Below are 24,528 nucleotides of genomic sequence, written 5' to 3' on the forward strand. Positions count from 1 at the left end.
CTCTTTAATTCATATATCTAGTTAGTAATTAATGCCGTTTATTTTCCTTTCCTTTTGTATAGGTAAATAATCTATAGACTGACTAACGTCTGATTGTATGCTGACTGACTAAACGCTGACTGAATGTACAAGCTGACTATAGACCAACTACATGCAGACCAACTAATGTCTGGCTACACTGTTACCTGGCTAAAACGTCTGGCTACACTATCCAGTACCGGTTGCTAAATTGCAAACCTAACTAGCAACGAACTATCATCAGAGACGACTTGGTTGAACATTACCAATACCATGTCGACCTCTACTAACATTATCCACTAATGCTTGGATGTAAGCTACTACTGACTATCAGCTACAAGCTAACCACTTGTTTAATTGACCACCTGGTGATTATTATATCAAGGATGAGCTGGATGCTGGACATCAAAGTTCTAATAAACGAACATTCTTATAAAGTCCGAATTGTTTCAATGGTTTAAGTAAAAGTCATTTCGGCCACACCCTTCCAAGGGGGACATCTAGTTGACTCATTGACTGAGACTGCTAGATAATTGGACAATATCATTGATATAAATAGTGAACTATTTTATTTAGAAAGTTCTTAAATTAGAATGTCAAAATGAATGTTTTTACTAGTGTTGCACGATACACCGATACTATAAAAGTATCTCGATACCCAGCTGTTAAAAATGGTTCAATACTCTATTTTATTAGTATAGATACTTTTAATATAGCCTGATTTTCTATGAGTTGAGTGGATGCGTGACCAGAGCACTAGTTTTGCGTAGTGGGCAGGCATGTCAACAGTGTCAGCTGAACACACACCAAGAAGGGGAAATAGTCACAGATATCGCAGAATGTCTTATTTCATAATACAATGTTTCTGAATGGACGTTTGGATTAAACCAAGTTGTATGCAGTGATGAACAGTCTTTCCCAGCGGAACACAATTTACTTAATGTTACACAGGTCAACATTAAGATAGCAGGAGCTGTCTGCCAACAAATATCTTGTTTAAACAAATGTATTCACAAAATGGATTACCATCCAAACGTTATTGAAGACTCCTGTGACCAGTAAGTAGGTACGTCTAACTTTTCATAACCATTTTTTACCACAGCAATATGCGCAAATGTGCGCTATGTGCCTAAAGTCAAGACTCGACGGTGCGAGCGTTTCACTTGCATTTGCGACTAAAATAGCAAACCAGAATATTTTAATAATTTTTTTTAAACACGTTAGTAGGCTATAATAATCAATTATGTTCTGTCACTGCATCCATGCAGAATCGCCCACGTCTGCACCGTGATGCATCTTAGAATCGAGACATTTCCACACCTCTACTCTCAAACAAATAGTTCTGAAACCAATTGCACGCCTTTCTATCCAACCCAATACTAGATCATCTCTGTAAGAGCAAGGGATGATCAAATGCTTTTGTATTTTATTTTTTTATTCTTTTTTAAAACAAACATATAAACAAACATGACAACACACGATAAGATATACAAGCATTAATTGTCAGGGCACATCCAATGAGATCACATTTTGGTTAGTTGTTTTATATAAGATATACCCATAATACCTGTTATCTAAAAAAAAACCCTACATACATATGCTCAGCTCGAAACCCCCCCTCCCGGACCCCACCTTGAGAAGTACCTCCACTATCCCTCGCACCTAACCAGACACTACCATTATAAGCTAGCTTTTATTCTCTCCACCACTTCTAACCACATTGACATTTTGGATTCATTGAGACCCAGAATTCTTGCTGTAGATATTTCATGGTAAATTACATCGAGATATGTAAGAAACCAAACTTTACGGCACATTTTTTCCGGTTGAAACCAGCGTGATGCGATCAGCTTTTTGGCTACTGTGATACCCGATAAAACCAATCTCTTTAGCTGTGGATTCACTGCAAACTCAAAAACATCATTCAACAGCAATACCGAGGGGTGTACAGGTATATTCCAAGATACGAGTTTTGATATTTGTTGGGTCACATCTTTCCAGAATGCCTTAACTGGTGAGCAGTCCCAATACATGTGCATAAATGTCCCTTCATCCCCATTTGTACATTGGGTGCATTTGGAATCTTGTTTGAGCCCCATTCGGCACAGTCTTATAGGAGTCAAGTATGTCCTGTGAATATAGTTAAGATTGATTTGTTGATGATCCGGGTTCCTTGATGTAAGTCGGACATTTGCCCAGGCTCCTTGCCAATCAAAGTCATTTTCCAGGTCTGGTATATCCCTCCTCCAGACAGAGTCAAGTTGGAGGGTTTCATACGAGGACGTTAGTAATTGATGATAAAATTCTGAAACAAAACCTCTCGATGTCTCTCTTGAGTAGAAGAATTTGTGGTATCTGTGGTGTTCAATTGGTCTGTCTAATGGAACACCGTGAGACTTCAAACATAGCTCTAACTGTTTGTGAAAAAGCTCAAATGCTTTTGACGGATCTACAAAAAGGGCAGCACAGTGTTTCTTCCTGTCTAATGCATATCTAATATTAGTTGTAACTGAAATGGTGATTAGCTCTAAATCCAGACTGGTGCTGAAATAGTATTTGGTAAAGAATACCAGAGGCTGCATAGTTAGCTTTCACTATAGATAACAACAACATTAAGGCTTTGATTATGATTTAATCAGTATCTGACTGCAGAGGTTGTTTTGTGTAAATACTTTGGGGAGCTTTCGCCTCCCCAGATCTGCTAGTAACAGACCGTTATCCAGATTTATTGTTAAATTAACGCTTGCATTATGCCTTGCTGTGCGCAATTCTCAAACTCAGTCACTGTTTAATCCATCTCTATCAAACTGTTCCATCCCTAATCCATCTCTATCAAACTGTTCCATCCCTAATCCATCTCTATCAAACTGTCCATCCATAATACATCTCTATCAAACTCTTTTATCCCTAATGCATCTCTATCAAACTGTTCCATCCCTAATCCATCTCTATCAAACTGTTCCATCCCTAGTAAATTCTAATAACTTGGTAAAGGCTACTGTACTGTGTCTCACCTTGCAGTGTCTGTCCATGTGTCTCCATGTGTCTGTCCATGTGTCTGTGCATTAGGGGTGTGGACATTTCTCAATTCTAAGATGCATTGCGATGCGGACGTGGACGATTCTGCATCGATGCAGTGACGGAACATAATAGATTATTATAGCCTACTGACGTTGATGTGTGACTTTAGGCACATCATTTAAGCAAAATTGCTGTGCTAAAAAATGGTTAGTAAAAGTTAGATGTACGTATTACCTACTTACTGGTCACAGACAGGAGTCTTCAATAACGTTTGGATGGTAATCCATTTTGTGAATCCATTTGTTGAAACAACATCCTTGTTGGCAGACGGCTCCTGCTGTCTTAACGTTGGCAAGCTAAGCATGCGTAGCGCGACCTGTGTAATGTTAATTAACTTGTGTTCCACTGGGAAAGACTGTTCATCACTGCATACAACTTGGTTTAATCCAAACGTCCATTCAGAAAACTTTGTATTATGAAATAAGACATTCTGCGATATCTGAATATTCCTATGCCTTGGTTTGTGTTCAGATGACACTGTTGATACGCCCACTACGCAAAGCTAGTGCTCCGGCCACGCATCCACTCAACTCATAGAAAATACAGTATCAGGCTATTCTAAAAGTATTGATACTAATAAAATGGAGTATTGAACCGTTTTTTTTACAGCTGGGTATCGAGATACCTTTCTAGTATCTGTATCATGCAACACTAGTAAAGACATTTATTTTGACATTCTGATTTAAGAACTTTCTAAATAAAAGTAAATGTATCTGACTGCTTATATTAATTGATGAAAGAGTAGCCATGTGCAGTAATATAGATTATAAAATTGAGGATGTAATATATTATTGAGCTGCATGGTATAATCTAATCGAATCGTGGACAGCTGAATCGTAATCGAATCGTGAGGACAGCTCTACTGTCCATGTCCTCCGAAGAACAGGTTTGTTTTGACAATATGTTTTTATTTATTGTCTTTAGCAGGTGGTGGTTTTTATCCAGAACAAGGACTTTGACAAAGCGAAGGATGTGCTGAACAAACACTTTCCCCAAACCATGGTTGGCAAGGTGACCTCACTGGCTGTGTTCATGTGCACATTACTACTTGTATTAATTTACTACCACCCCAGATCTGCCGGGAGCTTACAAGTCATAATGGAGTTGTATTGAGTCCTACTGGGAGCAATGTGTCTTGATTAAGGCTGAGACCACTTATCGATTCATCGATAACTGCGTGAATGGGGAAATCTGTAACACTAAAGATGGCGGCAATGACAAAGAATTGCTGCAAAATAAACATACATTTGTTGTTTAAAGGGGAACTATTTTACTATTTCTTTCACTATTTGGGCACTTTTACACAATTCCTGTGAGTCTATGGAACACCTCTGTAATATATATATTTTTTTTATTCATTGTTTTGTATTTCTAATCAAGTCCTCAAAAACAGCATTTTTCTACCTCAAGATTTCGAGCTGTTTTGCAGCCGCAGCTGCAGGTGCCACCTAAACCACTGTGTGGCCTGCGCCGTCTGCTGAACATTAACATGCAGCAGTGACTATATGACATCACATATAGGCACATTTTCAAACGACTCAGTTCAGTGAGGGTGAATATTGTGAGAGGAGAATTGGAAGAATGCGCCAATATGAGAATTTTGAGACATAGATCATATTAATATAAGTTCACATAGCTAGGAAACAATGCTAAACACTCAAAAAGGCTATTTATAAGATAGTTCCCCTTTAAATAATAATAAAATATGTATATATATATTTGTAAACATTTTAAATAATAATAAAAATATAGATATTTATCGATTATTTTGTCCCGATTTATCGATGCTTCCAAATGGCATATCGTGTCAGCCCTAGTCTTGATGCATGTTCTCTCCAGAAAGCCCTAGTCTCTTGATGTATGTTCTCTCCAGAAAGCCCTAGTCTCTTGATGTATGTTCTCTCCAGAAAGCCCTAGTCTCTTGATGTATGTTCTCTCCAGAAAGCCCTAGTCTTGATGCATGTTCTCTCCAGAAAGCCCTAGTCTCTTGATGTATGTTCTCTCCAGAAAGCCCTAGTCTCTTGATGTATGTTCTCTCCAGAAAGCCCTAGTCTTGATGTATGTTCTCTCCAGAAAGCCGTCTTCATGGGGCTGGTCACCAGGAAGAGCACCAAGCATGCAGTCCTGGAGCAGGTCAGCTACCACCAGTTCAAACAGGAGATGGTGCAGTTCTGTGAGACGCTCTACCCCCCGTCGGTTTCCTTTCTCGACAAGGTAAGTAAATACCGGTATCATTGTTTCCCCAACAATATTGTATCGATGAGTGATGCAGATCGTTGTGATTATTTCGATGTATACAGTCATCAACACAATTTCCACCACAATGTCTCTATAGTATACACACACCACAAAGTCTATATACACACTACAATGGATTTGTAATTAAACAATCAAGATGTGCTTTAAGTACAAACATACAACTTCTATTTGAGGGTATTTACATCCAAATCAGGTGAACGGTGTAGGAACAGTTCCTCCAGCTTTTTTTTTTTTTAAACTTTGACCAGTCAGCTGGTTCTTTTCGCGTTTATCGCTTTTTCTGGTCAAGTATGACCGACAGAAACAGGTTGAATGGGGTATAGATGGGGGGAAAGACACTCTGAGAAAATACGGCGAGTCCGGGAGTCGAACTCGTGTACCCCAGATCCGTGACGCGCACGGTTGTCCCCGACGCCGAAATAGCGTTCGAGGTACGCGGTGAGCTACTGGAGCTCTCCTTTCCTCCAGCTTTTTAACCTCTTAACACTTTCTATGCCACTCACGAGTTTTCTCGGAATTATTAATATCTCGTTGAAAGTCACTCACGAGATTTCTCGGAATTTTTTTATTTAATTTTTTTTAGCGATCTGAAATCATATTGCATCACGCAAGCCTACCCTAGTCTACCTGAGCGCCGCCGGCGATCAGATGTGGAAAAAAGCGCCCCCTATCGTCTCCCAGATGACATAAGGGATTTTGGAATGGACTCAATGAAAATGGATGGGGAAAAAAGTCCTGTACTCCACATTTTCCAGTCCACTGATGCAGCCGGAGTACCAGAGTTCATTCAGGGGGCTCTGAGCCCCGCGGAATCATGAGTTCTACTGTATCACGTTGGATCTATACACTTATCGATTTTTTCGAATGGTGATCAGGAATTGGAATATACCAGTTGGATACCATCTGATGTCAGGTAAGGAATCTATGTTATCAGTGTTAGGATAATCAGACTTATTTTGATGAAGATATAAGCTGTTTTGTGAAATGTCCTCTTATCGGTTTTACTGAAAAAATCCAAGAGGAAATGAACACGGCGATTATCCGTGCGCGGCTCGAATGGGCGTGCGTGTATAATATTGATCATCTAGCGTTTATTTGAAAACGATTCATAAATAGGCCGACAAATATCAACGTTCTGGAATATTCCAGTAAAAGACGATTATCATAGAATGGTCTAGAATGGATTGTTTTTTACCTCAAAACGGGTGCTTTTCAAAATGCTCTCAAACGGAAATGAAGCGATAAAAAACCAATCTGCCTTAACAGCACTGACTGGAAAAGGATTCTTTGATAAGCGACGGGCAGATTAGACACATAGCCATAATTTAAAACATAGATTAGGCGATATTAACGATAACATTGGCGCCGATGGTGGCATTCAAGCGCTAACTCTGGCGCCACCTCGTGGCATAGAAAGTGTTAACATGCAACGGCCCGGCCCTCTTGAGTACATTTACATTTAGTCATTTAGCTGAACGCTTTTATCCAAAGCGACTTACATGTTCTGTATGACAAGCCATCAGGAAGAGCACAACTCTTATCAGCTGAGCAACAATGTTCATCAAAGTGTTGAGTGCTACAGTGTAGGTTAGTTTATTAGGACATGACAGTACGGTTAGTTAGGGTTAGATTTTTTTTTTTTTTTTTTTTTTTTCAGATAATGGTTGAAGAAGTGCGTCTTTAGTCGACGGTGAAATATTGGACGTATGTATGGAGTATGATTTGCCCACGGGTGCGACGCGCCACTTTGCCGACCGAGCGGCTTGGGTGAGCATTTTTTTTAATACAATGTGTTGCCTGTCGCTTGCCGTTTCAGGCGACAAAATCCGTTCAGCGGTTCTCGAGTTACATGCCGATATGTGAGGCGTGCGCCAAAGTACATGGCAGACGTTCTCTTATTTTCTTTTTAATACCACCCGCGACTCTGGAGGCTCTAGCTCCGTGAATCATTTGGCGATCTCAAAAGTTATTAGACAGGGTTTAGGGCTGCAACGATTAGTCGACATAATCGACGACGTCGATTATAAAAAAAAAATCGCTGACGAGGAATTGTTGCGTCGATTAGTCATAAAAAAAATAAAAATAAAATAAAATAATTATATATATATATATATATATATATATATATCTTTTTTTTTTGCACTACCTATCTTTGTGAAAGTGGCTTCTCAGCTCTGGTCCAGCCAGCTGAAGACTTCTTAGCTTAACATAATAGACCGACAGTAAGTTTGGGGGAACTAATGGGATAACTGGGGATGTTGTTTGGTCCTGACAAGAGTCTCAAAGCAACTCTGAGGTCGTGCTCAATGTCCAATCTGTTCCTCTGCTCTGTCTTCAGCTGGACCAGAGCTGAGAAGCCACTTTCACAAAGATAAGTAGTGCAAAAAAAATAAAAAATTATATATATATATATATATATTTTTATAATTGTTTTTCGATTAGTTGACTAATCGAAAAAATTATCGACAGATTAGTCGACTACCAAAATAGTCATTAGTTGCAGCCCTAGTTGTAACCAATGAGTGTGGCTTTCCAATGATACCCCACGTGGGGATGAGCGAATCAGGGATCTAGGTGAAAAGGAGCGTAAACGGGAAGAGAAAAAAACGCTGAATGCATTGGAGTCAATGAGAGAACTGAAACCGGCAGAGCTTTTTAATTTATTTATTTTTTACCAAAACCGCTCCTAATCACTCATTTCTGAACAGATTTTTATGAAATTTGGACATATACTATATAAGAAGGCTATGGACCCAGGTCCAGCTCATACCAATATTTTGGGATATTGCAACTACTACAGGAAAATGTGAGTAACAAGTCTTTCTACAACTCAAGTTCAGACCAATGTGACTATTTCATTAGCACTAAAAGTGAATTTTTCAAAAGAGACCAGGCTCATGCATGTGCTATAAGTATAAAGTATAGTATTTATTATAATTTATTTACTAAAAAAAAAAGTATGCAGTCCTCAAGTTCAAGTAAAAAAATTCACTTTTTGGGGGGCGCCTGTTAACACATTCAGAGCCGGCCGGATATGACCAAATTATGGCTTGTATGCCAGCACTTTAATCAATGGGAGGACGGGGAAATTTGCGAGTGCTTAAAATATATCTTAAATTATGGCTATGGATCTAATACACCCGTCGCTTATCATGACTTGCTTGCAGTCAACATGTACGAAACGGATTGTTTTTTCATCTGTACATTTCCGTTTATACTGTTTTGAATACAAGTATAGTTTTGGAGATTTCTAGTAATTCCAGAGAAATACGCGATAATAGCCCTTTAGTGGAATACACAAAACACGTTGTCATTTTTCGGCTGATTTATGAATCGTTTTCAAATAAACGCTAGATTATTGAGAGTATATGTGTCCTTATGCAAGATACAAAAGCGGGCTGAAAAATCGCTTATTCGTGACGCGCTCTGATTGCGGTGAAGGAACATCTGATTAACCCAAGATTTGTAACATAAATTCCTTACCTCACATCAGATGTTCTGCAAAACGATTAATCCAATTCCTGATCGCCATTCCAAATATCGATCGCGTCCATTGATCCAACGTTATAGTCCAAAACACATAATCGATGCTGGTCCCAGCCTCCCCAGTCAATGTGGTAACACGATACTGCTTGCCCGAGAAGGGAAACCCGGACCGGAGTTTTTTTTTGATTCACATTCCCAGCCAATCCAATCCAATGATGTGCAATACCATCCGGGAGACGATAAGCGGCGGTATTTGCCCTTTTGCGAGCTCTGACCCATTCCCAATGATAACATCAGGTTGGATGGATGAAAATTAATGGATATCGCTAATAAAAGAAAAAACGATTAAAACCCGACTATACTCGTGATTGGCACTCAAGCAATGGCGAGTTAACCCGACTATACTCGTGGTTGGCACTGAATGGGTTAAGAGGTTAAGGGACCGGAAGTTAGGAACCGGTTCCTATTAGAACCGGTTTTCGGTGCCCAACCCTAGTGTTATGGTGGGCCTGTATACCACCTCATCAGTGAAGCATGGTGGTGGTAGTGTTATGGTGGGCCTGTATACCACCTCATCAGTGAAGCATGGTGGTGGTAGTGTTATGTTGGGCATGTATACCACCTCATCAGTGAAGCATGGTGGTGGTAGTGTTATGGTGTGGGCATGTATACCACCTCATCAGTGAAGCATGGTAGTGGTAGTGTTATGGTGGGCCTGTATACCACCTCATCAGTGAAGCATGGTGGTGGTAGTGTTATGGTGGGCATGTATACCACCTCATCAGTGAAGCATGGTGGTGGTAGTGTTATGGTGGGCATGTATACCACCTACCTCATCAGTGAAGCATGGTGGTGGTAGTGTTATGGTGGGCATGTATACCACCTCATCAGTGAAGCATGGTGGTGGTAGTGTTATGGTGGGCATGTATACCACCTCATCAGTGAAGCATGGTGGTGGTAGTGTTATGGTGGGCCTGTATACCACCTCATCAGTGAAGCATGGTGGTGGTAGTGTTATGGTGGGCATGTATACCACCTACCTCATCAGTGAAGCATGGTGGTGGTAGTGTTATGGTGGGCATGTATACCACCTCATCAGTGAAGCATGGTGGTGGTAGTGTTATGGTGGGCATGTATACCACCTCATCAGTGAAGCATGGTGGTGGTAGTGTTATGGTGTGGGCATGTATACCACCTCATCAGTGAAGCATGGTGGTGGTAGTGTTATGGTGGGCATGTATACCACCTCATCAGTGAAGCATGGTGGTGGTAGTGTTATGGTGGGCATGTATACCACCTCATCAGTGAAGCATGGTGGTGGTAGTGTTATGGTGGGCATGTATACCACCTCATCAGTGAAGCATGGTGGTGGTAGTGTTATGGTGGGCCTGTATACCACCTCATCAGTGAAGCATGGTGGTGGTGTTATGGTGGGCCTGTATACCACCTCATCAGTGAAGCATGGTGGTGGTGTTATGGTGGGCATGTATACCACCTCATCAGTGAAGCATGGTGGTGGTAGTGTTATGGTGGGCATGTATACCACCTCATCAGTGAAGCATGGTGGTGGTGTTATGGTGGGCATGTATACCACCTCATCAGTGAAGCATGGTGGTGGTAGTGTTATGGTGGGCATGTATACCACCTCATCAGTGAAGCATGGTGGTGGTAGTGTTATGGTGTGGGCATGTATACCACCTCATCAGTGAAGCATGGTGGTGGTAGTGTTATGGTGTGGGCATGTATACCACCTCATCAGTGAAGCATGGTGGTGGTAGTGTTATGGTGGGCATGTATACCACCTCATCAGTGAAGCATGGTGGTGGTAGTGTTATGGTGGGCATGTATACCACCTTATCAGTGAAGCATGGTGGTGGTAGTGTTATGGTGGGCATGTATACCACCTCATCAGTGAAGCATGGTGGTGGTAGTGTTATGGTGGGCATGTATACCACCTCATCAGTGAAGCATGGTGGTGGTAGTGTTATGGTGGGCATGTATACCACCTCATCAGTGAAGCATGGTGGTGGTGTTATGGTGGGCCTGTATACCACCTCATCAGTGAAGCATGGTGGTGGTAGTGTTATGGCATGGGCATGTATGGCTGCCAATGGAACTGGTTCCCTTGTATGTATTGATGATGTGATGAAAGCAGCAGGATGAATTCTGAAGTGTTTCAATATCATCTGCTCATATTCAGCCAAATGCTTTAGAACTCATTGGACGACGCTTCACAGTGCAGGTGCACAATGACCTGAAGCAAACTGCGAAAGCAACCAAAGAGTTCTTTAACCTCGTAAGCCCTAGCCATATTTTCAGAACATTTGCCTAAAAGTACATACCCAAGTAAATGGAAGATTGCTCCACTTCTACAAGGTCCATTTGCATGTTCTTGGTATCTAGGGACATCTATGGACCTCAGGGAATGTATTCCCAGTGTCAGAAATATTGTGTCTGTTACTATGCTTGACTCAATTGTAATGAACCAAAGGAGAATATAAATTATTATATATATATAATATATATATATATATTTAACACAACACTGCTGAATAACAAGGAATTCATTACACAACTCAAAGAAGCTCTTTCAGTATTCCTACCAGAGAATGTGAACTCGGTGCCGGACCCTAGAATATTATGGATGTCGGTAAAGGGAATGATCAAGGATTTCACGGATAGCTTTTCATCCAAAATACGCAAGAATCGATGCTCAAAACTGGCGGAATTAGAAACGCTCTACTCTACATTACCGTAATTCCTCTAATAGTAACCGGGTCTCAAATACAAGCCGGGTCTCTATTAATGGCCGGGTGCGCTCTTGAGCTAAGCAATTATAAGCCGGCCTCCTAATACAAGCCGGGTTACTAATATACTGAGCTGCATACTGAGCTAGTTACTTGATTTCACTTTGAAAACGTTGAAATGACCAGTGACCACCTGTAATTGCACTGTTTACTATTTCATACAGTACTTGGTTTCAATAAATGAACCCAGTACATTTTACTGGGTTCAAACTGACACAAAATGTTGATTTATTCATTATGATCCGTTTGAAAATTTGAAATATAGGCCTCCCTCTTATACAGGCCTCCTCCTAATACAAGCCTGGTACCCGCTACAGTTGAAACAAATACAAGCCGGGGTTACTATTAGAGGAATTACGGTATTTACTTCTTTACAATATAACGACTCGGCTCGACTGGAATCTCAAGTTAATTTACTAAAAATAGAGATTAACGCCATTTACAGACAACAATCTGAAGTACAAATACGTAGCACAAGACCACAGCATTACTCTCAAGGTTCCAAACCAAGTCACCTACTAGCTACGCGATTAAGAGTTAACGCAAAATTTGCAGATATAACCTCCATTAAAGCACAACAAGGACTTGTAACAGACACCAAAGAAATAAACACGACATTCAAAGAATTCTACTCCAACTTGTATAAATCAGAAACGACCTTCGATCAAAACAAAATGGACACATATCTTAATCAAATTAACCTCCCCAAACTTTCAGAGGATGATGCTAAACAGTTAGAAACACCAATCACACTAGAGGAACTCAGGAAGGCCATATCCGAAATGCAAAGTGGTAGGGCTCCTGGAAGAGACGGTATCCCACCAGAAATGTACCTCTCATGTTGGGACATAATTGGACCCCTATTACTTAATATGATTTTATACTCAGTCAAGGAGGGGAACTTTCATAACAACGACAATATTGCACTCATAACAGTCCTCCTTAAAAAAGACAAAGACCCCACCGAGTGCGGTAGTTATAGACCCGTAAGCCTCCTCGGAACCGATATCAAACTGTTCTCTAAGGCAGGGGTTCCCAAACTTTTCAGGCCAGGGCCCAGAAAATAAGGCGTCAGAGAGCCGCGGCCCAATGCACATCGTCAGGCTTTTTTTTTTTTTTTTTTTTGCCAGGCGACCGATTTTTTAAGCCAAATATCACTTCAATCCTATTAAGTTAGTTCAAGTTAGTTATTCATTTATATGTGCTATTTATGAGAGGGCTAACTTGTTGCAAAATAATAATGATAATAATAATAGCCTCATTAAAATACTATTGTTGCTTCGGTTGTTTTCAGCGTTTTATGTGCATAATCTGTTATTTAGTTTGAAATGTTCGTTGAAATAAGTAGATTTTTCGTTTTTGTTTATTTATTAAGTTAATATAAAACCATATAGTCACATTTTAGAATACAATAGAATAGAATTTTAGAATACAACTAGAAACACTGTCCTGGTCTGCTTCTAAGTTCAGTGGCCTGACAAAATTCTTTTTAAATTTAAATCATCTCGTTTCAAGTTTCAAGTTTCAAGTTTCTTTAATAGTTGTCATACAGAAGTACAGAATACTTTTATACAAAATGCTTCTTACTGTTGCACTCCAGAGACTGTGCAAGACAAGATAAGTATGAAATAAAATAACATAGTAAAATTAGAAGTAAAAAAAAAAAAAAAAGAGGTCACAGTGTTCAGTTTAGACATATGTACAATGTTCGATGCAGAATAGACGTAGTTACCATACAATATACAATACTGTGCAGTGTACTAATATACAATACTATATAGTGCAAGGCAGAAATGGAGAAATGGGACAAGGTGCAATTTAGGTACCCGTGGCTGCTCGCGGCCCACCCGTGGCTGCTCGCGGCCCACCTTTGGGTCGCGACCCCGACTTTGGGAACCACTGCTCTAAGGTATTAGCCATCAGACTTTAAAAGCATATGACGTCTTTAGTTCATCCGGATCAAACTGGCTTCATAAGAAACCGTTTGATCACTGACAACATAAGACGATTACTATACGTACTAGATGCCAGCAAGGACGACACCACACCCAAGGCGATGCTGTCCCTGGATGCAATGAAAGCTTTTGATAGGCTGGAATGGTCGTATCTGTGGGTGGTATTAGAAAGGATGGGGTTAGGAAAAGGATTCATTGATATGATTAAAGTATTATACAAAGACCCATCGGCCATGATTACAACAGGTATAATCACCTCCGGAATATTTCCGGTATCACGCTCTTCTAGACAGGGTTGCCCTCTTAGTCCCGGACTATTCGATTTATCACTAGAACCTTTAGCACAATATATAAGACAATCCCAACTCATAGAACCAATCGTAATCAAGGGCACACAACACAAAATTAGTCTATATGCGGACGACGTAATACTAATGCAAAACCCAAACACCGCAATGCCTTATCTTCTCAAGTTGATTAATGACTTTGGCGACCTATCTGGATTTAAAATAAACTGGCCAAAGTCGGCTTTCCTTCCACTGAACGCCCCTGCAAAGAATACAAGTCTTCCAGAAGAAATACCAATGGTTAAACACTTTAGATGCTTGGGAGTTGAAGTATTCCCTACCATAAGCCAAACGGTGAAACACAATTACATAGAAATCCAAAATAAAATCAAATGCGACCTTGACAGGTGGTCAAAACTTAAAAACTCAGTACAGGCACAGGTTTCAATAGTTAAGATGGATGTCTTACCTAGAATCAACTTCATCAGCTCAATGCTTCCGTTACCCCCTCCAGATGGTTACTGGAAAAAATTACACTCTTCCGCATATAAATTTATTTGGAATAACAAACCACCATGTATAAAAAGATCCACGCACAGAGAAACAAAGCCGACGGAGGGATGGCAATCCCAAATTGTTTCCACTATTTTAAGGCGTACACTTTAAGACCACTGACAACCTGGTTTGAACCCCAAGCATCAGTATCCTGGAGAAATTTAGAAGTAAATATAGTAGCACCACAGAGACTGCAGGACATAGTATACACCAAAATATCAATTAAGCAATGCGAACTGAAATTTGGCCCCATAATTACACATGCAATCCGGATATGATGTGAAACACAAAAAAAATATTCTAATCCACATAAATGGCATAATCATACTCCCTTATTCAATAACAATGCACTCCTGATTAGAAAACGACCTATAAGATTCCCTAGATGGGAAAAGCAAGGCATACATACATTAGGAGATGTTTTCAACAAACAGGGTATTTGTAGCTATGATGAAATAGAAAAAAAGTTTAATCTCACCGGTTCCACATATCTTTTTTACGCACAATTATTGTTATGTTTGAAGACTCACGGTGTTCCATTAAGGATACCAATTGCACACCACAGATACCACAATTGTTTCTATGAAAGAGAGACATCGAGAGGTTTTGTATCAGATTTTTATCATCAATTACTAACGGCTTCGTATGAAACCCTCCACCTAGACTCTGTTTGGAGGAGGGATATACCAGACCTAGAAAAAGATTTTGATTGGCAAGAAGCCTGGGCAAATGTTCGACTTGCATCAAGGAACCCGGACCATCAACAAATCAATATTAACTATATTCATAGGACATACTTGACTCTTATAAGACTGAACAGAATGGGTCTTAAACAAGACTCCAAATGCTCCTTATGTACAAATGGGGACGAGGGGACATTTATGCACATGTATTGGGACTGCCCACCAGTTAAGATATTCTGGGAAGAAGTGACCCAGCAATTATCAAATCTCTTAATTCTGAATATACCTGTACACCCCTCTATATTACTGCTGAATGATGTTTTTGAATATGCAGTACCTATACAACAAAAGAGATTGGTTTTATCTGGTATTACAGTGGCTAAAAAACTGATAGCATCACGATGGTTTCAACCGGAAAAATGTGCCGAAAGGTCTGGATTCTTACATATCTCGATGTGATTTATCTAGAAATATCTACAGCAAGAATTTTGGGTCTCAATGAATCCAAATTGACAATGTGGTTAGAAGTGGTGGAGAGAATAAAAGCTAGCATTTAATGGTAGTGTCTGGTTAGGAGCGAAGGATAATGGATGGATTATCCATGGGGGGGTCCAGGGCGGGGGATGCGAGCAAGAGCATATGTGTGTAGAGGAATAGATAGCAGGTATTAGGGGTATATCTTGTATAATACATTTATCCAAACGATGAGTTAACTGATGTACACTGTTTTACAATGCTTGTATATCTAATCGTGTGTTGTCATGTTTGTTTATGTGTTTGTTTAAAAAAAAATATATATATATATATATTATTTTCCATCTTTGACGGTGAATAACACCATGCTAACATTGCTCATTCAGCACCTTCTTGAGATCAAGTGTACAAAGATTCTAACTTACTTTACTTACGCCTATCGCTTCTTTTGGGGGAGCATAGGCCGTCGACAACAGTTCGCCAGGGTCCTCTATCCTGTGCTTTGCTTTCCAGCTGTTTCCATGTCAGTCCGCTCTGGGTGATGTCTGTCTCCAAGTCCCTGCGCCAGGTGTTCTTGGGCCGGCCTCTCTTCCTTTTGCCTTGGGGGTTCCATCTAAGGGCCTGTCTGGTGGTGCTGGTGTTAGGTTTGCGTAGTGTGTGGCCGATCCATCCCCACTTTCTTCTCTTGATTTGTTCTTCCACTGGTTGTTCACCCGTTCTCTGCCAGAGATCGTGTTGCTGATGGTATCTGGCCAGTGGATGTTCAGGATCCGCCTCAGGCATCTGTTGATGAATGACTGCACTCTAGTCATTGTGATCTTGGTTGTCCTCCACGTCTCTGATCCGTATAGGAGTACTGGCTTGATGTTGGATTTGAAGAGTCTGATCTTTGTCTGCTGACTGATTACCTTGGAGCTCCAGATGTTCTTTAGTTGGATGTATGAGGCCCTTGCCTCGCTGATTCTTGCTCTGACATCTGCCTCCGTGCCACCCTTCTCATCTATGATGCTACCTAGGTAGGTGAAGGATTCTACTTCCTCAAGTGCTGTTGCCTCCAGGTTTACTGGGTCTTTGTTGTTTGTGTTGATCTTGAGTATTTTGGTCTTTCCTTGGTGGATGTTGAGGCTTAGTTGTGTTGAGGTGTCTGCCAGTATGTTAGTCTTCTCCTGCATCTGTTGTCGACTGTGGGATAGTAGGGCAAGGTCGTCTGCGAAGTCTAGGTTGTCCAGTTGTGTTGTGAGTGTCCACTGGATCCCGTTTCTCCTCTGTGCTGTTGTGGTCTTCAATATCCAGTCGATGGCCAAGAGGAAAGGGGACAGTATACCGCCTTGCCTTACTCCGGTCTTCACTTGGAAGCTTCGTGTGAGCTGTCCGCTGTGTATGACTCTGCAGGTCATTCCTTCATAAGAGTTCCTCATGATGTTGACAAGCTGTTCTGGTATGCCGTAGTGTCTAAGCAGTTTCCAGAGGGTGTTTCTGTGGAGGCTGTCAAATGCCTTCTCGTAGTCTACGAAGTTGATGTATAGAGAGTTCCATTCCAATGATTGCTCGACTATGATTCGGAGGGTTGCAATCTGGTCCACACATGATCTATTGGGCCGGAAGCCTGCCTGCTGGTCTCTTAGCTGCGGATCCACCGCTTTCTTTATTAGTTCGAGGAGGATTCTGTTGAAGATTTTTCCTGGCACTGATAAAAGCATGATTCCTCTGTAGTTGTGGCATTGGCTGAGGTCTCCTTTCTTAGGTATTTTGACCAAGTAGCCTTCTTTCCAATCTGTTGGCCCTTCCTCTTTCTCCCAGATCTTCTCAAACAGAGGGTGTAGCATCTACCGAGGTGTCTATGTCTGCCTTCAGTGCCTCTGCAGGGATGTTGTCTGGTCCTGCTGCCTTACTATTCTTTAGTTGTGCAATGGCCTATTGGATTTCCTGCTTGCTGGGCTTTCCACAGTTGATGACTATGTCAGTCTCCGCAGGTTGAATGTCCGGGGGGTTAGGTGGTGTCTGTCTATTCAGGACTCAGTTCAAAATACTCTGCCCATCCCTCTTGCTGTTGGTCCAGTCTTGTGAATTCACAAGAATTCACACCACACACATACTCGGCACGTAAATATATAAAACAGCGCCGTGCAAGCTAATTAGCCTAGCAAGCCTTGTTGTTGAGTGAGTCCTACCTCTGGGTCTCCTTCCGGGTCTACTTCGCTCTCGGCCATCTCCTTCACTGATTGGTTGTTAGTGCGTGTGCTCATATCCAAGCTTGGAAAATCGATATATCGAAACTTTGCGACCACGTTTCATGTTTATTTCGAGGAAATAATTTATCGCGATAGTTATCGTTATCGTTTTATCGCCCAGCCCTACTTTCTGTTTGCCTGAGTGTACTCTCTTTAGGCTTTTGCCTTGGTTGCTGTTAACTTCTGCCTTTTTCTGTCTCCTTTCTTCTTGCGTAGTGTTTCTGCTGATATCCACTCTTTATGGTGTCTCTTCTTTATTCCTATCACTTCCTTACATGTTGTTGTGAGAGTTTCCCTTATCCTTTCCCATTGGTCTTGCTGGTCTCTAAGGCTGAGCCCGAACGTTCGAAAGTTTGTTCGTTACGCTGACATTCGGACTTTAATTAATGGGTTTGAACGTTCGGTGAAAAAAAAATAAAGGAGGAGCATGGGGTTGAGGCGATGTGAAGCGCTCGGCTCAACCAGTATGGTCTGCCGACTGCCGGGCTGTAGCTGGATACTATTGTCTCAACCAGAGCTCTCAACCAATGCAATAGAACAATTTTGATTGACAGGCGATTCTGCCAATTACGTCACACCGCTTGCACCCGCCTCTGCTGTTACCACCAATCGGCAAGCGTTTATTAGTTTTTTACTTCCGGCAATGCCGCCATTGATCTGCTTGCGAGAAGCACAACAGACTTACCGTAGCTAATACGTTAGCTCCCCGCCGAGGAAGTAAAAGTCGTAACAAGGTTTCCGTAGGTGAACCTGCGGAAGGATCATTAATGAATACCAGCCTTTTTCGGCCACGGAGCGCGAGCTTCATGGCGGGAGGTGGTTGTGTTGGAAACAACTCTGGCCGAGGGCGGACGGGCGGCAGGCGTGTTGGGAGCCCAGCGGGACCCCGCCGGTGTCTCTCTGTCTCTCTGCCGTCCCCCGTTCCGGGGTAGACGGTGGACGGGTCTGTTGAGGAGCCGAGGCGTGCGCCTCTCTCCCCTTCCCGTTGACCAAGAGTGAATACCTGTTATTGAACGTGTAACACTAACTATATAACGTTAATGCCACAAAACGAATGCCTTTGTTTATCTAGCCCCTTACGTGACTGCGGTGTGCAAGGGCTATTGTTTATCATAAGTAGTAACTTTGATGCAGTAGCTTGTTTATTTTCTTCTGAGTGCTTTGTTTAATTACATGTTTACATGAACAGCCACCACTGTAAACAACATGTTTTTCACCAATAGACTATGCAATGCTGCCCTCCGTAGGATCTATAATAATACAATAAAAAAAATATTATTATTAAAACATTTAATTAAAAAAACTTTTTATTAAAAAATTTAAAAAAAACGAACGTTCGTTCGATAAACCCTGGCGAACGTTCGAACCCTAAAAACAGGGTTCGGGGACAGCCTTACTGGTCTCCTTCGTCACTGCTTAGATCTTGCAAGGCTTGATATCTATTCTTCAGCTTCAGTGGGAACACTTCTCTTATTTGTGTGTCTTTTAAGAGGTGGACATTGAATATCTGTTTCTTTGATGTTGTTTCCATCCAGTGTTTCTTCAGTTTCAACTTGAGCGTAGCACTTAGTAGGTGGTGGTCTGATGCTATGTCTGCTCCTCGCCTTACTCGCAGGTCCTGTAGTGATCTCCTGAACTTGCTGGTTATGCAGAACTGGTCTATCTGGTTCTCGGTCACTCCATCCGGTGATACCCAGGTTGCCTTGTGGATCCTCTTATGTGGGAAGATGCTTCCTCCGACAACCAGGTTGTTCAGGGCACAGGTGTCCACGAATCTCTCTCCATTCTCATTCATTTCTCCTAGGCCATGCTTTCCCATCACTTTTTCAAAGCCTGTGTTGTCTCCGCCAATCTTTGCATTGAAGTCTCCCATGAGAATGCTGATGTCTTTTCCTTTTTGTTGTTCCAGGATGCTCTGTAGTCTGTTGTAGAAATCATCCTTTTTTTCGCTGTCATTGGTTGGTGCATAGCATTGTATCACGTTCAACTTGATTTTCCTCGTCTTGGTTCTGATGGTGGCTGTTATAATTCTTGATCCATGTGCCTCTCATCCAATCAGTGCTTTCTTTGCTGTTGTTGATAGCAAAAGGCCAACCCCCTCGGTGTGAGGGGCTTTGTCTTCTTCGTGCCCAGAGTAGAGTAGCAGCTCTCCTGTCTGCAGTCTTTGTTGTCCAGATTGCGTCCATCATGACTCACTAATTCCTAAAAGGTCTAGTTTGCACCTCTTCATTTCTGCTGCTACTTGTATGGTTTCCATGTTCCAATTCGTATGTCTCTGGTTGACAGAAGGGGTTTCGACTCTGTGACTTGATAGCTTTCATCATGTTTCCTCTCATTGAGGATCCTTCTTCTTCCAGGACTGAGGTCTGTTCTGTTGTCTGCGTTTTTGTAACTGTTTGTTTTTCTACGGGATGGGGTTGTTGGCCCCCACGACCAACCCCCATCTCTGGGGGAGGGTTTTGGAGTTGGCTTGTTAGTCCTCTTCCCACACCTATTGTCTTCCAGGTGATGGATTGCAGCCTCATACCACGTGAGGCCAGACAGGCTGAGGGTTGTCTACAAGCTGTCTCTGCACGTCAAGCCCATCCAACTCCTGCTACTGTGTATTGAAAGCCGCACTAGGCGAGCTAACCCTACCAGCAAGAGATTCTAAGCTAATGAATAAAGGGCAGATGTTGAGGCGGGCACACTTCCTACACTGTTCACTTGATTTGGTGCGCAATTGTGTCAATGTCCAAACATGTATGGCCCTGACTGTAAGTAGTAGTAACTGTACAACGCTGTGTGATAACAATGGTGTCTGTATGATTACCAGGCTGCAAGACAACTTATAAATACAAGACTGGTTCTGGAGCTTGGAGACGTCCCAGCAGAGGCTGAGCCGGAAACTCCGGATGAAGCCTCCCAGCCTGCTGCTCCTCCAGCCCTGTCCACACAGAGGTAGCTCTTCATTATCATGTAATATATATATATATATATCTGCTCCTCCAGCCCTGTCCACACAGAGGTAGCTCTTCATTATCATGTAATATATATATATATATATCTGCTCCTCCAGCCCTGTCCACACAGAGGTAGCTCTTCATTATCATGTAATATATATATATATATATCTGCTCCTCCAGCCCTGTCCACACAGAGGTAGCTCTTCATTATCATGTAATATATATATATATATATCTGCTCCTCCAGCCCTGTCCACACAGAGGTAGCTCTTCATTATCATGTAATATATATATATATCTGCTCCTCCAGCCCTGTCCACACAGAGGTAGCTCTTCATTATCATGTAATATATATATATTTATTACATGGCGTTTTCACATTCGCCGAAATGCTTGCTTGTGATTGGTCAACAGCCCCCCGACTGCGGTCATTATTTTTCAATAATGACCGCAGATTTTTCAATAATGACCGCAGAGCGCAGCTGTTCGCAATCAAGCCCACTGACACACACTGTTTCAGTGCAATTCAGTGCTGCCGGCGATGACAGGGGGCGGAGCGACGAGCGGACCAGAACACAGCGGAGCCAAAACAGAGGCTGCTGCCCGCGATAATAATAATCACTTTATTTGGGCTGACAGAGCCACAGAACAACTGCGATTTGTCAAATGAATTAGGTATATTGTTAGTAAGTTAGCCATGTAATAAGCGGGATAATGTATAGCTTTACTCGGTCATTGTCGCAAAATAATTGACCTTCACTACGTTTAAAACACCTCGCCGCGGCGGCTCGGTATTTTAAACTCCGTGTCGGTCAATTATTTTGCGACAATGACCTCGTAGCCATACATTATCCCTTACATATATCTGCTCCTCCAGCCCTGTCCACACAGAGGTAGCTCTTCATTATCATGTAATATATATATATATCTGCTCCTCCAGCCCTGTCCACACAGGTAGCTCTTCATTATCATGTAATATATATATATATCTGCTCCTCCAGCCCTGTCCACACAGAGGTAGCTCTTCATTATCATGTAATATATATATATATCTGCTCCTCCAGCCCTGTCCACACAGAGGTAGCTCTTCATTATCATGTAATATATATATATATCTGCTCCTCCAGCCCTGTCCACACAGAGGTAGCTCTTCATTATCATGTAATATATATATATATCTGCTCCTCCAGCCCTGTCCACACAGAGGTAGCTCTTCATTATCATGTAATATATATATATATCTGCTCCTCCAGCCCTGTCCACACACAGGTAGCTCTTCATTATCATGTAATATATATATATATATCTGCTCCTCCAGCCCTGTCCACACAGAGGTAGCTCTTCATTATCATGTAATACAGTGTTCACCAACCTTTTTAAGCCCAAGATCACAATTTTTTTTTGTGAAGGCAAGATCTACCTTTTGAAGCGTTGAGAGAAAAAGACAGCCAAGATTGTACTTTAAACTAAATTACTTTTATTTGCCTGTATTCTAATTACATGCAATGCTTTGGTCCAACATTAAAACGTCAAAGTAGAACTGTAATATGTACTTTCCCAGTCAGTGCTAAGTGCAGTCATCGTATGCAGCATCACTTTTCACATCAAAACAAAAGTAGAACTGTAATGTGGACTTTCTCATATTATTAACACTTTCAGTGCCAGCAGGGGACGCACGATTTAGTGCTTGAGTGCCACCACCCACTTCAATGATGGCGTTAAAACGCCTAATCTATGTTTTAAATTATGGCTATGTGTCTAATCTGCCCGTCGCTTATCAATGACTTGTTTGCAGTCAACATTGTCGAAACGGATTGTTTTTTTATCGGTTCATTTTCGTTTTATAGCATTTTGAAAAGCCCTCGTTTTCAAGGAAAATATAAAGATTCCGTGATAATCGCCCTTTACTGGAATATTCTAGAATACACAAAAACGTTGTAATTTTTTGGCCTATTTATGAATCGTTTTCAAATAAACGCTAGATTATCGATAGTATATTTATTTTATTTTATTTTTATTTATCCTTTATTTATCCAGGAATGTCCCATTGAGATACAAGATATATATATATATGTGTACGTATGCACCCTATATAGGCGATCTGAAAAATCGATTATCTTATTTCCTGATTGCTCGCACAGCCACACAGCCACACACACACATAGGGAAAAAGCTTATAGCTCCGTGAAAACAGGTCTGATTATCCTAAGACTGGTCAAATAGATTCCTTACCTGAGATCAGATGTTATCCAAAAATATTATTCCAATTCCTGATCGCCATTCCAAATATCGATAGCTTTTATTGATCCAACGCTACATACTGGACATATGTATTCCACGCTGTTCTGAGGGTCCACAATGAATCAGATCGGCTCGGGTTACATGTCTGAGAAGTAAAATGTGGATTCCGGATTTTTCTTTTCTCATCCATTTTCATTGAGTCCATTCCAAAAGGGTGCATTACCATCTGGGAGACGATAGGGGGCGGTTTTTTCACATCTGAGCTCCTACAGGGGCTGCTGTACCAACGGGAGACTCGGTTGATGAAATATGAATTCAGATCGCTAATAAAAAAATAAAACGCTAATAAACGTCGTGGGCATTCAGGCATTGGGCTGATAAAATGAGATATGACATCATGGACACTGAAAGTGTTAACATTGACAAACATATTTACAATTAGCATTTTATAAAGTAGAACTGTAATGTGTACTTTCTCAGTCAGTGCTAAGTGCAGTCATCTTATGCAGCATCACTTTTCACATCAAAACAAAAGTAGAACTGTAATGTGGACTCTCATATTATTAACATTATAAAATGCTAATTGTAAATATGTCAGGGTTCCCACGGTACCTGGAAAACATTGAAAACATGGGATTCATTTTTTCATTTTCCAGGTATGGAAAGGCATGGAAACTGAGCAAAAGTGACCAATTACATGGAAATAGAAACAGTTGTCCTGGACAATTTTATTGGATGATGTGTAATAAAATTTAACTATTGAGCACAGAATTAACATGAGTTTATAAAAACCCTTTACATGTGAACAGCTTTTACTGTAGATAGAAATGGATGATCCCATGTTGTAGAGCATGCTCTTGGCATCCTATATGGTATATTGGATGTTGGAATTTGATGCAGGCAACTTGGTGAGCCAAGGGAGCCTTGGCATCTACAGTGAAACTTGAGTGAAACTTCTTATGCAAGTTTATCCTCAAATGTAAGTAGCTGTGTTTTAACTGTGTGGTAAACCTGGGTTTATCAACGTTAGTTAGTAAGCAGTGCAATCTTGCTAACTAGCTAGCCAACGTTAGCTCTCATAACGAGCCAGTTAGCCAGCGCCAGGTACAGTAGCTACCAACGTTAGCTCTCATAATGAGCCAGTTAGCCAGCGCCAGTTACAGTAGCTAGCCAACGTTAGCTCTCATAATGAGCCAGTTAGCCAGCGCCAGGTACAGTAGCTAGCCAACGTTAGCTCTCATAACGAGCCAGTTAGCCAGCCCAGGTACAGTAGCTACCAATGTTAGCTCTCATAACGATAGCCAGTTAGCCAGCGCCGGGTACAGTAGCTAGCCAATGTTAGCTCTCATAACGAGCCAGTTAGTCAGGAAGAGAAGAGGCCGCGAAGATGGAAGAGGAGGATGACAGAGGAAAAGGGAGAACAGTGGAGAGGAGTTGAGAAGAGTAGGAAGAGAAGACGGGAGCGGACACGAGGGGAGTTGTGGAGAGAAGAGGACAGGATGAGAT

The 24,528-nt window shown here is 41.4% G+C and overlaps 1 protein-coding gene across 4 annotated transcripts in view; it reads left to right on the forward strand.

The window, feature by feature from the left end:
* Positions 1-24,528, forward strand: part of LOC311247052 (telomeric repeat-binding factor 2-like) — a 61,460-nt gene that overhangs the window by 13,267 nt on the left and 23,665 nt on the right. For all 4 annotated transcript variants that reach the window (XM_084337346.1, XM_084337347.1, XM_084337349.1 and 1 more), the window contains exons 4-6: positions 4,024-4,110; positions 5,173-5,313; positions 20,652-20,776. In XM_084337346.1, coding sequence (XP_084193472.1) covers positions 4,024-4,110; positions 5,173-5,313; positions 20,652-20,776 — 353 coding nt within the window. The remainder of the gene's footprint in view (positions 1-4,023; positions 4,111-5,172; positions 5,314-20,651; positions 20,777-24,528) is intronic.

The sequence above is a fragment of the Notolepis coatsorum genome (assembly GCF_963971535.1).
Source record: "Notolepis coatsorum genome assembly, chromosome: 20".
NCBI lineage: Eukaryota > Metazoa > Chordata > Actinopteri > Aulopiformes > Paralepididae > Notolepis > Notolepis coatsorum.